This window comes from Anabrus simplex, chromosome 1, assembly GCF_040414725.1.
Source record: "Anabrus simplex isolate iqAnaSimp1 chromosome 1, ASM4041472v1, whole genome shotgun sequence".
NCBI classification, from domain to species: Eukaryota; Metazoa; Arthropoda; class Insecta; order Orthoptera; family Tettigoniidae; genus Anabrus; species Anabrus simplex.
The window spans coordinates 247017059-247034577 of record NC_090265.1 but is presented as its reverse complement, the minus strand read 5'-3'; the positions used below and the strand labels follow the sequence as shown (position 1 = coordinate 247034577).

The following is a 17519-nucleotide window of genomic DNA, read 5'->3' as shown; positions in this document are numbered from 1 at the left end:
ATTGAATAAAACGGATAATTACAATAATAGTACAATATCACAGATAACATAATAATAATACTGACATAATAATAATAATAATAATAATAATAATAATAATAATAATAATAATAATAATAATAATAATAATAATAATAATAATAATACAGATAAAATCATCCAATAATAAAAGTACAGATATCATCTTGTAACGGGATTTGAACCGTTACAAATGGAACCCTACTTTAGTTGGGGTTTTACCAGAGACTTATATATTCTCTCCTTTACATCCTTACCACATCCCCTAAATACCGTAATAACCATGTGTAAAAATCTGTACCTTTATTTACAATCCCATTTATGTGATTACCTCAATGAAGATCTTTCCTTATATTAACGCCTAGGTACTTACTTTACAATGATCCCCAAAAGGAACTTTCACCCTCATCAACGCAGTAATTAAAACTGATAGGACTTTTCCTATTTTGGAAACTCACAACCTGACTTTCAATCCAGTTTATCATCCATCTGTCCATGTCACAACATTATCAAAGTCATTTTGCAGTTGCTCACAATCTTGTAACTTATTTAATACTCTGTACAGAATAACATCATCCGCAAAAAGCCTTATCTCTGATTCCACTTGTTTACTCATATTATTTATATAATACGTAAGAAAACATAAAGGTCCAATAATACTGCCCTGAGGAATTCCCCTCTTAATAATGATAGGGACAGATAAAGCTGCGCCTACTCTAATTCTCTGAGATCTATTTTCTAGTAATATAGCCACCCATTCAGTCACTCTTTTGTCCAGTCCAAGTACACCCCTTTTCTTCCAGTAGTCTCCGATGATCTACCCTATCAAATGCCTTAGATAGGCCAATCGCGATACAGTTCAGTGCAATACTGTTGTTGATGGGTGCAATACTATTCTATACTAATCTTATAAAGAGGAAAAATTTGTTTGTTTGTAACGAATACGCTCAAAAACTACTGAACCGATTTTAAAAATTTCTTCACCTATAGAAAGATACATTGCCAGTGAGTAACATGGACTGTATTTTATTTTCAAAACAATTCGATGTGAGGGGCACGGGGGAGAAATATAAAAATAATAGGCTAATATAGGCAAAATATCGAATTTGTCGTATAAGGACGAGACAAAGCTCAATTTAATGATCTTGACGCAAAGAACAAAACTTGGTAAGCCCTACGGGCTCGAAAACCATGTTTTAAGGCCCTAAAACCAACCGTTACGGAGATATTGGCACCACACTACCCCTGCTCTAGGAATCGGCTAAAGAAATGAACTGCCGTAACCATGGCAACGTCAGCTACAGGATTCTAGAGCAGTGAGATTACTTATGTACGTTTGAGCATAGCTGCCAACGAAAACTGGTACAAATAAGACTTAATATCTGGAAAAAAATATACTGTTGTGTAAGGCACTCATAGGACTCCTTTGGGCGGGGATGGAAAGGGGGTGAAGTACGAGTATAAAAATCTTACTATATATAGAAATGGAAGAGAGAGAGAGAGAGAGAGAGAGAGAGAGAGAGAGAGAGAGTGAGAGAGAGAGAGAGAGTGTGTGTGTGTGTGTGTGTGTGTAAATGACACATCTCCTAAACCACTGGAGCAATTTCAACCAAACTTGGTACACGTATTACTTACTATCGGGAGACGATCACTGTAGGGGGTAAGCCATAGCGCCCTTAAGGGAGGGGGTCAGGGGGTTAGTTTTAATAATAATCGAGAATAGTGTCGAATTCATAGTTTTTGGGGTCGCTGAGTTGAAAAGTAATACTCTAGAATTTTTTTTAAAGTCCAAGTCCAGCCCCCTTTTAGGTGGGGAGCAAAGGGGGGTGAGATATAGAATTAATTAAAAACAGTTTCGAATCCATAGATTTCAGGGTCTCTGAGATGAATATCTACAATAAATCACAGAAACGTAACATGTTACAGACATGAAATTTGATATTTGGAATCCCCTTAAAAAATGAAAGAACAGAAAGATTCCTTTTCAGAAAATCCACTTAATGGGGGAGGGGGTGAAAAGAAGTGAGGAAGGAGTTGTATTATTTATATGATGACACATATATCTCAAAAATGAAGAAGTTACAGACGTTAAAATTGGTACTTGCAATTTCCTTTAAAAATGAACACACTTTTTTTGGAAAATCCACTTAAGGGGGTGAAAAGAATAAAAAAAAAGCGGGTGAATTTTTAAAATTAGTATCTTCTTCTTCTATCGCTTTACCCACACCTGTGGGTTTGCGTGTGCGAAGTGTGTCGCACATGTGGATTTGACCCTGTTTACGGCTGGATGCCCTTCCTGACGGCAACCGTATGAGTAGAGACGTAATCTATACTTCTATACTAATATATAAAGAGGAAAAATTTGTATATTTGTTTGTAACGGATAGACTCAAAAACTACTGAACCGATTTTAAAAGTTACTTCACCTATAGAAAATTGCATTGCCAGTGAGTAACATGGGCTGTATTTTATTTTCAAAACAATTCGAGGAGGGGGGCGACGGGGGTGATATAAAAATATTAAAATAATAGGCTAATATAGGCGAAATCGAATTTGCCGTACAAGGACGAGACAAAGCTCATTTTAAGCCCTTGACTCTAAGAACAAAACTCGGTAAACCCTCGGGGCCCGAAAACCATGTTTAAAGGCCCGAAAACCATGTTTAAAGGCCCTAAAACCAACCGTAATGGAGATATTGGAACCACACTACCCCTGCTCTAGGAATCGGATAAAGAAACGAACGGCCGTAACCATGGCAACGTCAGCTCCAGGAGTCTACAGCAGCAAGATTATGCACGTACGTTTGGGCATAGCTGCCAACCAAAATTGATACACATAATGACTTACTATCTGGAAAAAATAAACTGCTGTGTAAGACGCTCATAGCACTCCTTTGGGCGGGGATGGAAAGGGAGTGAAGTATAAAAATAATAGTCCCGGAGATCTCCGTAGTACAGCGACAAGCGGTTGCCGACGGGCCTCCGTGTTTACGTACTGGCTTAGGTTTCAGCATTTTGCGAAGTCTGTTACCTATAGTTTAAACTATTTTCTATCAAATCATGGAGTAGTCGGATCACTGATGTCATTAGTGCCGATATTTTTGTCCACTTTTACGATCATCGTAACCATGAAAACAACCTATATACTGTGCCCAATTGTCAACATTTATACTCACATTCATTATATTATGTGCGACATAAGTGACAAGCCCAGAGAGTTACAGTTCTCGATAATTATAGTCGTTTCTTTTATGCATCGCGTATTTTCTTGATCATTTGTAATAGTTACGAAATATCGGATCAAACAAATACATTCAATAATATTTAGCCTATATTTGTGGTGCTATCTAGCGGAAGTATACTTACACTAAACCTGCAGCTTTGTGAAGGGAGCAGGTATATCTAGGTGGGATTGAAGGAAAAACATGGTAGCAAGAGATCTTAGAGGTCGACGCTAATTAGGAACTAATATTTAGAGGCCCCATGAAGAAAAGAAGAAGATACACTATAATTCCAAACATGACAAATAATTTCTACGTACTTAATAAATACACCAGTGATATAAATATCTAATGAAGTCAGTCATACCGATAGTATGAGTAACTAAAGCCAGTTTCTGATAACCCGTACGAAGAACGGGTACTTCTGCTAATGTTGGTATATTTCGGGGCGATACAGTTCAGTGCAATACTATTGTTGATATATTTCGAGGCGATACAGTTCAGTGCAATACTATTGTTGATATATTTCGGGGCGATACAATTCAGTGCAATACTATTGTTGATATATTTCGGGGCGATACAGTTCAGTGCAATACTATTGTTGATATATTTCGGGGCGATACAGTTCAGTGCAATACTATTGTTGATATATTTCGGGGCGATACAGTTCAGTGCAATACTATTGTTGATATATTTTGGGGCTTAGTTTACTTCCTGCTCGAAGATTCTAGGGAATTCCCCTCGTTCTCTGAGAAATTGGGTCTCACAAGAGTTCTTTATCGTACCGGAAACCGAGTTCGCACTTATTTTGGAAACAGGAAAACGTGTAACCAGCAGTAGTTGGTTTAAAACAGCGAGTTTCCTTTGTAGTCAGACCACTAACTCGAGGTATACTTTCCAGTTTATGACACATTCATTATTGTTCAATAGTTTTATAGCGTAATAAAATTTGCGTTAGTAATCCATTGTAATATTACTCACGTCTGGTTCTGCACTTTACATTTGCTGCTACATCAGCTTCACGTTTTTAAACCAACGGAGGATCTTAAAGCGGATCTTACAGTCAATAACTTCAACTTGAATAACCAATGCGTGCATGGTTGGAAAAGATTCTACCTACAGAGCTTCATAATATGACATACAGTATATCACAGAAAAGGTCCCTGGATTTGATCTGACACAAAGAGTGTGGTCAGTTCTAAACCACATAAGGACATGTCTTTTCCCGCTGCTTGTTTAATGTCGCACTAACGCATTGAAGGATTTCGGCGACGGAAAGATGGGAAATGGCTTGGATTGGGAAGGTGGCGGCCGTAGCCTTAATTAAGGTACAGCCCCTGTATTTTCCCGGCGTGAAAATGCGAAAACCCAGGGAAACCATTTTCAGGGCTGCCGATGGAGGGATTTGAACCCATCATCTCCAGAATTCAAGCCCGACACTAACCGTATGTCCAACTCGCTCGGTATAAGCCATCTTCTCTACAAAATAGAATCCCTTCTCCACAGCGTGAATGTGGAGCTGAGAGGAACAACTCAGCAAGTCATTCAACTGTAAGTCGAGACGAGCATATTTTTTTTTTTTTTTTTTTTTTTGCAAGTTGCTTTACATCGCACCCACACACAGATAGGTCTTATGGTGACGATGGGACAGGAAAGGACTAGGAATGGGAAGGAAGTGGCCGTGGCCTTAATTAAGGCACAGCCCTAGCATTTGCCTGGTGTGAAAATGGGAAACCACGGAAAACCATTTTCAGGACTGCCGATAGTGGGGTTCGAACACACTATCTCCCGAATACTGGATACTGGCCGCACATAAACGACTGAAGCTATCGAACGAGCATGTTTATGAAGGAGACCCAAAATAGGTGTTTTCTATTAACACCAAAGGCGACATTGAAAGCCTGAATTTTAAGTTGTAATATCTAATAATTTTGTAGTTCTTTTTGGCATTCAGTGTATCGAAAAAACATACATTTAAATTAAATCACGACCATTGCCATGCGAACTGTTGTACGTGGAATATGGAGCACAAGGATGTGGATTTTAACTTCAAACTCCTATATACATTACTTGGGATCTAATCCGGAGCCACATGAGTGAGAAGTCAGTGGCCATATGACTCGTATGTCACGAGTTTGGTATAAAATTAACCATTTTATCTGTGCCGAAGTTAAATACAGTGCCAGTTTCCACTCCTTCAGGGGACTTCATGCGCTTGAATCTATCATTGTGGTCCAGCTGTTAGAATAGTGGCTTTTTGCGTGACTGGCATAGGTTCGATTCCTTCCTTTGTTATTATTTTTACACTGGTGTTATAAACTAGAACAGAGTGCCCACTGATAGGGTTCTACAGTGCCTGTCTTAAGTTCATCAGCCCTTGACCTAGTATATTCTATACTATGGTAGTACTACTAATAGTCATCATCATCATCTCGGAGACCATGAAGAAAAGAAGACTGGTATTTACTCGGACATCTGTACAGAATGAATTAAAGCAGACTTTTACCAAACAATATTTTATTACATCCTTCCTTCCTTCCTTCCTTCCTTCCTTCCTTCCTTCCTTCCTTCCGTCCTTCCTTCCTCCCTTCTTTCTTTCTTTCCTTCTTTCTTTCTTTCTTTCTTTCTTAATCCGTTTATCGTCCAGGATTGGTTTTTCCCTCGGTCTTAGCGAGGGATCCCATTTCTACCGCCTCAAGGGCAGTGTCCTGGAGCGTAGAAGTTTGGGTCGGGGGATACAACTGGAGAGGAAGACCAGTACCTCGCTCAGTTGTCCTCATCTGCAATGCTGGACAGGGACCTTGAGGGGGTATGGGAATATAAGAAGGGATAGAGAAGGAAGAAGGAGGGAAGTGGCCGTGGACTTAGGATAGGTACCATACCGGCACTTGCCTGGAGGAGAAGTGGGAAACCACGGAAAACCATCCTCGAGGATGGCTGAGGTGGGAATCAACCCCCAGGAATCGAACCCGAGCCTCCGGGGGTGGCAGCCAATCACACTAACCACTACACCACAGAGGCGGACATATTCGATTGCGTTTGGAGAAAAAAGATTACTAGAGCATGGATTAAGGAAACTAAGAAAGATATGGAAAGGTTAAACATTTAGAAACGCAGTGAAAAATTTAGAAGGGGCTCAAACCACAGGAAGAAGTAAGAAGACCGGAAGAGCCTGGACAGGTGAACAACGGAAGTAGGCCAGCGAACGCATGAAGGATTATTGGACACAGAAAAAACTCCGCACGAAGAGAAAGAAATGAAATGGTCCATTCGCTTGTAAAATAAATAAATAAATAAATAAATAAATAAATAAATAAATAAATAAATAAATAAATAAATAAATAAATAAATAATCCGATGGCCTCAGCTACCGTGTCCAAGCATTTTAATTTGACCCCATCTGGCTGCTTGCTCGTCAATTTCGACGTTCCGTTTTACTCTAGGCCTATTACATGGCAGGGTAAACGGAATCTCTCTTGGGCGGTTATGGCTGAGTTTTAATGAATTTTGTCGGATGAACACCAAATGAGTCACCAGAGATCGTTTACATGCCAACATCGTACGACAAGGATTGTGGAATGGACTTTCTTCCGCCTTTGAACAATTCGACTACCTCTGCCGGGTCTGAACCCGCTGTCTTGAGATCCGGATGCCGACATTCTACCGCTGATCCACAAATGAGGTTTAAATCGTGTTCTCTTCCTGAGGTGGTGCAGCTCTTTTCAGTTTCATCCCCAATGGAGATGCATGTACCAATGTATCCTCATACCAGCCATCTTTCCATTCTTAAATTTCTGGCAGTACCGGTAATCGAACCTGGACTCTCGAGGACGGCAGCTAATAGTGCTAACCGTTGCGCTACGGAGGCGCCCTTGCCTATTTAGCTAAACAATTTCTACTTATATGGTCAGATGTGTTACAATAGCACTTTCTCGTCCATGAAGAAAGCAATGGCAAACTTCATAACTCATTGAGCTCCAAATATCATTACTCAGCACTACCCATATCTCAGCAGCTTGCGTACTATCATAGCCATAAGTGAGACAGACTTCGGTAGAAGCTACATTTTGTTCTTACTTGTGTCATGAGACAGATCAACCGAGCGAGTTGGCCGTGCGGTTAGGAGCGCGCAGCTGTGAGCTCGCATCCGGGACATAGTGGGTTCGAACCCCACTGTCGGCAGCCCTGAAGATGGTCTTCCGTGGTTTCCCATTTTCACACCAGGCAAATGCTGGGGCTGTACCTTAATTAAGGCCACGGCCGCTTCCTTCCCATTCCCAGGCCTTTCCTGTCCCATCGTCACCACAAGAGTTATCTGTGTCGGTGCGACGTAAAGCAAATAGCAAATAGCGAGACAGACGTAGAAATGCTGTTCCTATACAACAAAATAGCTACAGGTTATTGAGTATACCCGCAATAAGAATAATAAATCTACCAAGTAAAACTAAAATCAGAACGTGTACTCGTAGATAGTAATCAAGTTAGAAAGTCTCTAGCTACGAAAAGTATTTTCTCTATGAAATAAGGAGAAATAGAAGAGAGATTATGAGAAGTACCTGGAGACCACCAAAAACGGAGAAAGACGAGTTTAGATAGAAAGAATGAAGACATCTATATAAACGAAGAAAGTGAGAGATGACAGATACAGTCACATAGATAGAGGTTATTTCTTCACCCATACAATAAAACAGACTCACAAAACGAATTTTCAACGATGTCTACAAGAGTAAGAGTGGCAATCAGTGCGTCTAAGAGGAAAAGAGAGACGTGGACGTAGAAGACATAATACAGAATGGAACAATTTCTGGACCACTCATGAAAAGTTTTAATGACAACCAAAAAATAACGTATCAGTCACCATTGATTTGCATTTGCGTAGCAGTTACTTCATTCCAGTTACAAAGTTGTGAACGTTAAATGTGTAACAGAGCCACAAAATAATTACTCTAGTTATTATTATTATTATTATTATTATTATTATTATTATTATTATTATTATTATTATTATTATTATTATTATTATTATTATTTGTTATTTGCTTTACGTCGCACCTACAGAGATCGGTCTTATGGTGACGATGGGACTGAAAAGGCCTGAGAATGGGAAGGAAGGTTTCCTGAAAGTCCTAATTTTTAACCCTCTCCCCCATATCAAGACGGCAGCACAATCTCGCAGACGAGTTAGAAAATAGAAATTTGGCAAAATTATAGCTTTTTGCCTGTAACCGATGAAACACGAGGTGTTTAAAAAATCTATTTTTTTACCCCCAAAAATATCGAAATATGGAGGCAATTTTAATGACGGTGCAGACCTTCCTTTCGAAGTATTTGGTGGCTAAACGGTAAGTCGTATCACAAAACGGATGGCACAGTCTCTGTTCATTTTGGAGTGATCTACAACTTTGGTCCTATGACTTTTTGTCGTATCTCTATCCTTTATGCTAAATTTGGCTCTATTTCTAGATTTATATAAATTTTGCACTTTGTACACGTATAATTGAAGGTTTGATTCACTTATAGGAAAGATGGGGTCATCAAATTCTACACGAATATCCAGCGAAATTCTATGTTTGAAGCTGTCACATAAGTATATGAAAAGTAATTCACTGTGTGAAAACCTTACACAAATTTCACCCTATTCAACGTTTCTAAAATAACCTTGCCTTTAAATAGATGAGATACGAGGAAATATCATAGGGCTAGCCGTTTAGATCGCTAAATGAGGCCAGAGGCGTCTTTTCATACAATCCGTTTTTCAATATGAATGCACCGTTTAGCAGCAGTTATTCTGATAATGAAGTTGAACATGCATATACTTCCGTATGTCGATCTACATTTATTAATTTAAAGTCGATTTGTAGCGATCTAGAAGGGGGTGTGTCTTACATTGTAATTAATACTTTACAAATCAATAGTGACTGTCAGCAGGAGGGAGTATGCTGTTGTAATCAGTACTCCCCACATCGACTTTAACTAGCAATAGGAATGGGGTAGTTCTCCAACGCCTGTGTACCATTGTAATGCATAATTCCCTTCTTGATTTGACTAGCAGAAGGCAAGGGAGCGTGCATTTTTTTAAACTCTTTTACCTGATTCTCTTTATCATTAGGTATAGGTGCCCCCGATTATAAACAAATTTACCCATCAGAATGTGACTGACGTTACGCATAGTGAATTGCGGCAGACAATGGACCTGTCATTATCATCACAACTCTGCAACTCGCACTTTACATTGGAAACAACATCTGCGGACCTCCCTATGCTTTTTCTCGGATAACGCCAAGAGACATCCAATTAAAAAATTCTTATTCACTTCATGTACAGCAATTTACTTCGATATCAGTATATTTTGTACAATACCGTAGCGAAGCACGGGTACATTTGCTAGTATACTTATAATACTCGATCATCACGATAGATAACTCCTGCTATGTTAGACGGCAAGTTATATTATATTTACGCATTTGTTTGTACGCGACGTTCCTCAAGCTTATATTTATTCGTGACTTTATTGTATGTGAAAACCGACGAAGCACTTCTGGGATGGCTGGGAACGAGACTTAAACCCATGCCTCAACTCATTTATCTTACTTGAGATTCCTGCTTAAATCCGGGGTAAGTGTCATTGCAACTGGAGTTACAGTGCTAACTCCTTGATTAGTATGGCCACTTACCTGAGCTGTCTTGTCCTTCCTGCAGGGAGCCAGGTAGTACACTAAAAGTCCAACTAGGACGAGAGCAGCCACGACCATAAGTAGCAGTCCTAACGCCTTCTTCGAAGACACAAACCAGCCGCCGGAACGACCATATTTGATGTCGGAGGGCGCATCTGTTTGTTGTAGGAACTCGGTTCGACTCCCAGACAGCGGCATGACACCTTCTCTCCTGGAAAAAAAAAATACAGACAGTGAGTAAGGTGTGCTTCATTCGGTTTTCATTAAAATTACAGAAGTGATACGATAACCTCCCGTGACATCATGATTATAAGATCTTGAAGAAATCTATGCGAGACATCGCCTACCTTCAATTTTTAAATATGCAATGAGAGCCTTACAATTTTTCGAACTCCGGTCATTTCCTCTTGACAATATCAGAGGCAATCCAGACAATATACTATAATAAATATATCAAGGAACTAACAAAGAAAGTGCATGAAAATATGCTATGAACATGAAAGTTTGTGTAAAGTATACACTAACAGTCTATCAAAGTACCACTCGGTAAATCAGTTAGTTAAAGCATGAGTGACTAATAGGCCTACACGTTGGGACAAAAGTCGCTTCCACTCATAGACACATATGCAGCTGTCATAACTTTAAAAATCGAGCTACTCCGTGTATACCTTGTGGGATTCAGCAACTACTGTATGTTGATCGCGTTCCGTATTTCATTTGTTTCCCTATGCTCGATTGTTATTGTTTATTGTATTGGATTATGTCTATAATACTGTAACTGCTCGTTTCTTACAGTGTATCGCAAATCAACCAAAGATCAACTTGTTCCTGTGCTAAAATATTGGTGAAAACATAATAAAAACATAGCGTTGGTGACAGCAGGTATTTCCTGATGTTCAACCACCGTCACGTCAAGCGATAAGAAATTTGAACAAACGGTTAGGAGACATGTAATATTATGGATCTAGCACAAAGCGCATGGCCACGAACTGTTAGAACGGAAGGAAATACTCATCTTGTGGCTAATACTTGTGTCCTCAGTCAAGGAGGTTCGCCAGAAAGGAATCTCTCGAATTGGAGAGTAATCATTTTTATGATCTCAAACTGAGACCATAGCTTCTGCAAGTGCTACATAAAGATAAGTCGTACCATCGTTTGGAGTACTGCGAATGGTTTCTCATTCGACATTAAGCTGATCCTGCCTATTGGACAATTCTGTACAGCGATGAAGCTTAATTTAAGCTGAACAACCGAGTAAACTGGCACAATTGTGCTTATTATGCTATGTAAAGTTCACATGAAGTTTTCTTGGTTACTTAAACACCCCTAATGTGATTGTCTCGGGTGGAATTAGGAGGAAGAGGTGTCATAGAACCATTCTTTATTCATGAAAAGGTTACCAGTGATCGATATTTTGAGATGTTACACGAGGTAGTTATTGCAGTACTTGAAAATGCCCTCGTTTTTCCGATCTGCAATGAATATGGCAACAAGATGAAGCTCCTCTTCACTTTGGTTTACGGATGAGGAACTTCTCAAACCAGCAATTCCCTTTCATTTCAAGACAGAATTGCCACCGAGAGCATGTGACCTAACTCCATGGTAATTTGCATCTCAAAAAATGACGTTTCTCTCTCTCTCTCAGAACCGTTAGTTCTGCATCACATGCAACAGGTGATCCAACTGTAATGTGTGGAAATCGATAAAAGTTGCCAGTGTGTGCCTATCAGATGTAAATTGTGCATCACGGAACAGGGTCTTCAATTTCAATAAACTTTTTAAGGAAATGAACAATCTTAGATCTCAAAGTTGTGGCGAAAGTTACCCTGTACCTTCCACATACCCTAAGCTAACTCTTCACTGCTCTCTTGATTTCACTTGAAATTTAACAACTAACTGAGCTCGCTCTACGGTCTGAATCTGAAGATAAGCATGCTCGCTATAGAAACATCACACTTTACTCGTAAATTATAAAACAAAGCGCTATGATTTTGCTGCGATAAGTCACGAGCATGCAGTATTACGAAATACGGGAGAGAATGAATGCTAACAGGAGGAAAGTGGTATATGTGCTCTACAAACAAACAAAACAAGAAAATATCCCTTACAGACCAAACAATATTTTAAAATTCGATGGGCACTCACTGTAAACACTCGAAGATGTCTTTGATGCGAACACCACATTCATTTCATTAGAGATAATATTGCTTCAACAAAATAGATTGAAAAAGGCTACTTTGCTCTTTGCGTGAGGTATATTCTGCCTGTCGTAACAGGTGAATAACAGGAGAAACCCCAGGGACTCTCTACTTTGGATTGTGGACGGAAACCACAGGACTTCTTGCTGAAGATGGCATTTCACTTGCTCCAGGTACCTCAATTTCATCTTTCTCATGCGATCTCTCTCTGTCAACTTTTGTTCTGTTCCGACCCTGGGGTATTAGGTTTATGAGGCCTAGGAATCCTCATTTTCAAGTCATACTTATCCTCTTATTAGTGCTGAGAGGGTATGGTTGCCTATTTATACTTCCCTTTTAAACAATCATCTGATCTGTTTTCCCATTTTATCACCAGGCAAATGCTGGGGCTGTACCTTAATTATTAAGCCCACGGTCGCTTCATCCCCACTCCTAGCCCTTTCCTATCCCACAATTACCGTAAGACCGATATGGGTAGGTGCGACGCAAAGCAAAGTGTAAAAAATGATATTAAAAACAATAATTATCATTACCGCCATTAACTTCCATATCAATAAATTAATTAATTAATTAATTAATTAATCACCACTAATCTGCATTTACGGCTGTCACCCAGGTGGAAGATTCCCTGTCAGTTGTTTGCCTGGTCTTTTCTATACTAATAATGAGGAGGTAAAGTTTGTTTGTATGTAATGGCTAATCTCAGGAACTACTGGACCGATTCTAAAAATTATTTTACTAATGTAAATATTCAGTTCTAACGGACATGGGCTTATTTTATTTTCAAAACAATTCGACGGGGGGCACGGGGAGAGGTATAAAAATACTAGGCTAATATAGGCGAAATATCGAAATTGTCGTACAAGGACGAGACAAAGCTCAACTTAAGCCCCTTTACGCAAAGAACAAAAATCGGTAAGCCCTAGGGTCCCGAAGCTCATGTTTTAAGACCCTAAAACCAACCGTTATGGAGATATTGGCACCACACTACCCTGTTCCAAGAATTGGATAAAGAAATGAATTGCCGTAACCATGGCAACATCAGCTCCAAGATTCTACAGCAGCGATGTTATCTACAATATATCATAAAAACCTAACACATTACAGACATGAAAACTGGTATTTTGAATCTCCTTTAAAAATAAAAGAACACAATTTTTTTGTTTTTAGAAAATCCACTTAAGGGTTGATTGGGGGGTTGAAAAGAGTGAAATTCTTTATATGATACATATATCTCAGAAACTGAAGACGTTACAGACGTTAAAATTGGTACTTGGAATCTCCTTTAAAAATAAATGAACACACTTTTTTGAAAAATCCACTTAAGGGGGTGAAGGAATACAAAAGCGCGTGATTTTTTTTTAATGAGTATCATTTTCTTCTACCGCTTTTCGGGGTCTCGGGTGCGGACTGTATCGCAAATGTGGATTTCGCCCTGTTTTACGACTGGATGCCTTTCCCGGCGCCAACCCTATGTCTAGGGATGTAATTACTATTGCGTGTTCCTGTTGTGGTTGGTAAAGTGGTGTGTTGAGTGAATGTGAAGAGGAGAGTGTTGGGACAAACAAAAACAACCTGTCCCCGAGCGAGGAGAACTAATCACACACGATTTAATTCCCCGACTCAGCCCGAAATCGAACCCGGAACCCTGTGAAACGAAGACCTCAGCGCTGACCACTCAGCCAAGGAGTGGAGCAGTTTTTAAATTGAGTATATGTACAGTATATCTCATAAACATAACATGACACAGACGTGAAGATTGGTATTTGTAATCTCCTTTAAAAATACAGAAACACGTAATTTTGTTTTCGGAAAAACAACTTAAGCTGGAGATCGAAAATAAGTGAAGAAGGGGTTGAATTCTCTTTATGAGGACACTTATATCTCAAAACCTAAAATGTCACAGACGTGAAATTTGGTATTTGGAATCTCCTTTAGAAATAAAGAAACCCTTCCTTTTTTTTTCGACTTAAAAGAGGACTGTTTCTCACATGTAGAGTTCCATGTCGCATGTAGTGCTGGCAAGCGAAGGCGGTTCTCCGTTGATTGAATCGGAGATACGATCGAAATGCCCCATCCGGTTACCTCCGGTAGTACCGACGAACAGAGGGCATATTTACGGAGGAGTAACAGAGAGCGGTGGTAGTAAGAAGGGTTGGAGAAGGGAGGGCATCCGGAGGTGTCATACGATTCGTCACTAGCCAGTGCTAGGAGACAGGTTTGCGAAGTATAGACTAAGTAACTTACAACTGGGCACGGCAGTAAACAGTAGAACGGATTCGTGCAATCGCTCGTTGTGTTCAAGGTACGTCGGATATTTTCCAATGCCAAAACGGAAATCGGAGGTATGGCATTTCTTTGAAAGAGATGTCAGTAGAAAACAGGCAAAATGTTCTTTATGCGGTCGGTTAATTGCAACAGGTGGGGGAACATCGAATCTTCTGGGCCATTTAGGGCGTTTCCATAAGGAGAATATTGAAGCAAATGCTGGTAATGATAGTGTAACACCGTAGTGATGTATTGCGAAGATAACGAGGAAAAGAATAAGATTGACGAAATGCTAAGGAGATTCATTGTAAGTGATATGTTGCCATTTATTCTGGGTTAAGGGAAATACATCGAAAGGTCTAAGTGACGTAGCCCTCTGGTATCTTCCTGTTCCAGCCACCTCTGTACCTGCCGAAATAATATTTTCAACGGCTGGGCAGATCATAACGGATCGGCGAAATTCACTCTCTCCAGAATCACCTAATAAGTTAATTTTTCTGAACGGGAACAAAAGGTATTTAACCGAACAATGCACACAGTTCGTTTGATTTATGCACATTACCTAGGTCCATGTTTATTTAATTTTTCACAGTCAGCAGTAATGTAGATATAACATTATTCTTTTTTCATTCACTGTGATCTGTACGTAAGCTACTTGGCACTGTACTGCGTTACTTTTGTTTATATGATACCAATAACATTGTCGGAACATGATCCTATCCAATCCACCATGTAGTAAATGTATCAGTAACAATTTGAAATTACCGCGTGGCAGATTACTCGTAAGTAAATCGGAGCTCCGAATGAATAAGTGCCAAACATTCACTCCGGGAAAAACAGCTCCGTTACCAGTACGAGTCGCATGTTCCAGATTTAACTCTGCCAGTAGCTTGGTCATCTTAGCCCCAAAAGGCAATGCCACGTGGTTTACAAAGAGGTACCGAGGAACAATTTCGTAATACTAATCTGTTGTCAGAAATCACTCAGAGCAAATCATGCTGCTTTTCTTCGGATTTTTCAGTTCTCGAATCAAGTAATCCTGGTGACGGGTCCTATACACAGGAACCACAGTCTCATTGATGAGTATCTGCTCAAAAGGTGTTATATCCACCTTATGAAAGTTATGGGAAAAGCGCAACAAAAGTACAATAAAGGGCGCAAGGAACGCACCTACGATCGTGTTTGGTACAACTTTTAAGAAATTACATCTTGCTGATGATATTCAGCTACTGTAATGCATGTGAACGAAATACTGATTTATTTTTTGGAAGTGGAAATAGCAACTTTTGAACAGACACTTCCCAATTGTGGTTTTACCAGTGACTTCAATCTCCACTCCTTTACATCCTTACTACAACCCCTAAATACCCCTATGACCTTATGAAGAGATCTGTAACCTTTATTTACAACTCCATTTATATGATTAACCCCAAACGAAGATCATTCCTTATATTAACACCTAGATACTTACAGTGAACTCCCCTCTTAATCGTTACAGAATCAGAAAATATTTTACCTACTCTAATTCTCTGAGTTCTATTTTCTAGAAAAGCAATCATCTATTCAGTCACTATTTTGTCTAGTCCAGTTGCCTCCCTATCTTTAAATCCAAAGATGAGACTTTGTGAGACAGATCGTTGAAGGTAACAAACTTGGCTTTAGCCCATACAAGACAGTGTACTGTAAACATTGTATCCTATCGTATATACGAGCTCACTTCTCTATGCAAACGTCAACATTCGTGTTCTGGTCAGTTTGGTTTGGACTTTATTGAATGCGATAGGCCGCGTTCAAGAAACAAATTCTTCTTATGTTACCTTAACTGGTGCGAAGATAAAGGGGTTGGGGTGATTAAGGGGACTTAATCTCTCCCAGAAGCTGACAACGTACAACAACAGCTAGAGCGACGCATCAAGTCGGCCGTGATTTAATAACAAAAAGATAGGCGGGGTCTCGCGAGGGTGGTGGGTGTAAGAAACAAGTGAACGCACTGAGTATCGGCTTAGAGAGATCTTTTCTTGCCTAATCTCCCTTTATTGCGAATGTTGCGAAATCATCATATTCCAACAGCAACGAGGAATCTAGTTGGCCGTGAATAAACACTTCGCTTTTCCTTTTCACATAATTAAAAAGTAAAGACAAATTTTTCCTTGGATTGTACAACTTCCAGAGAAATACCTCCCGATAGCCAGCAGAGTGACGAACCGGTACTCTGTCAACAACTACACATTCCACGGGTATATTTAAATAATGGGGTATTACATTTATTACGATTACAAACACGCAGAGTCCTTCACGTTCTGCCAAGAGAATGAAAGAAGGAGAGTTGCCAACTGCTCCATCTCAAAATACTGGTTGCCACAACACACACAAAGCCACAGTAACATTCTTAGCTGTTAACTTTCTTCAGCTTATCCCAGTTATTTCCTGCGTCCCTGGAACCATCCAGGCTTTTTTTCCGTCGGAGGTTTAAGACCGGATTCCCTTCCTAACGCCTCGTGATTACTTCAGCCTTCAGGTTGGGTATCCAGCAACTAAGCCACTGAGCTAATGACGCCCCTCGTTTCTTAGGTGTTACTTATGGACTAAGAGGAACAAATGTGCCAAATTTTACTCTCATCGGCTTGGTGGCTCCTGAAATATCGTGAAAAGCGAGAGAGTGGGTGAGATTAAAATACAAAGTTAAAAGAAATTGATAGCTTTATTACTATTTAAGCTACCACTGTCATAGCATAGCCTATTAACGCTAAAATATTCATAGGCACTATGTGATGTAAATAGTACTTCCTATTAACAAAAGCATTATCAGTCGTTAGAAATTAAACCCGGCTCCTTCACTGAATGGAGAGCGTAGTTACCTCCGGTTCAAAGGTGTCCCGGGCTCGAAAGCCGGCCACGCCGGGGATTTTAGCCACGTCTGGTTAAACACACCGGCTCGGGGAATAAATATACGTGTTTGTCTTAATACCATCCTCATTTACATAAAACACATCGTACTACCAACCAACACAGAAACTTACCTCCACATAAAGCTGGCGTCAGGAAAGGCTGTAAAACTAGGCTTAATCCACATGTAGTGCCGACCAAAACTAGGCTTAATCCGCATGTAGTGCCGACCAAAACTAGGCTTAATCCATATGT

The 17519-nt window shown here is 39.8% G+C and overlaps 1 protein-coding gene across 2 annotated transcripts in view; it reads right to left on the bottom strand.

Moving 5' to 3' along the window:
- LOC136886370 (aminopeptidase N) overlaps positions 1-17519 on the bottom strand; it is a 323565-nt gene that overhangs the window by 130896 nt on the left and 175150 nt on the right. For both annotated transcript variants that reach the window (XM_067159117.2, XM_068231042.1), the window contains exon 2: positions 9913-10123. In XM_067159117.2, coding sequence (XP_067015218.2) covers positions 9913-10110 — 198 coding nt within the window. In that variant the 5' untranslated portion in view covers positions 10111-10123. The remainder of the gene's footprint in view (positions 1-9912; positions 10124-17519) is intronic.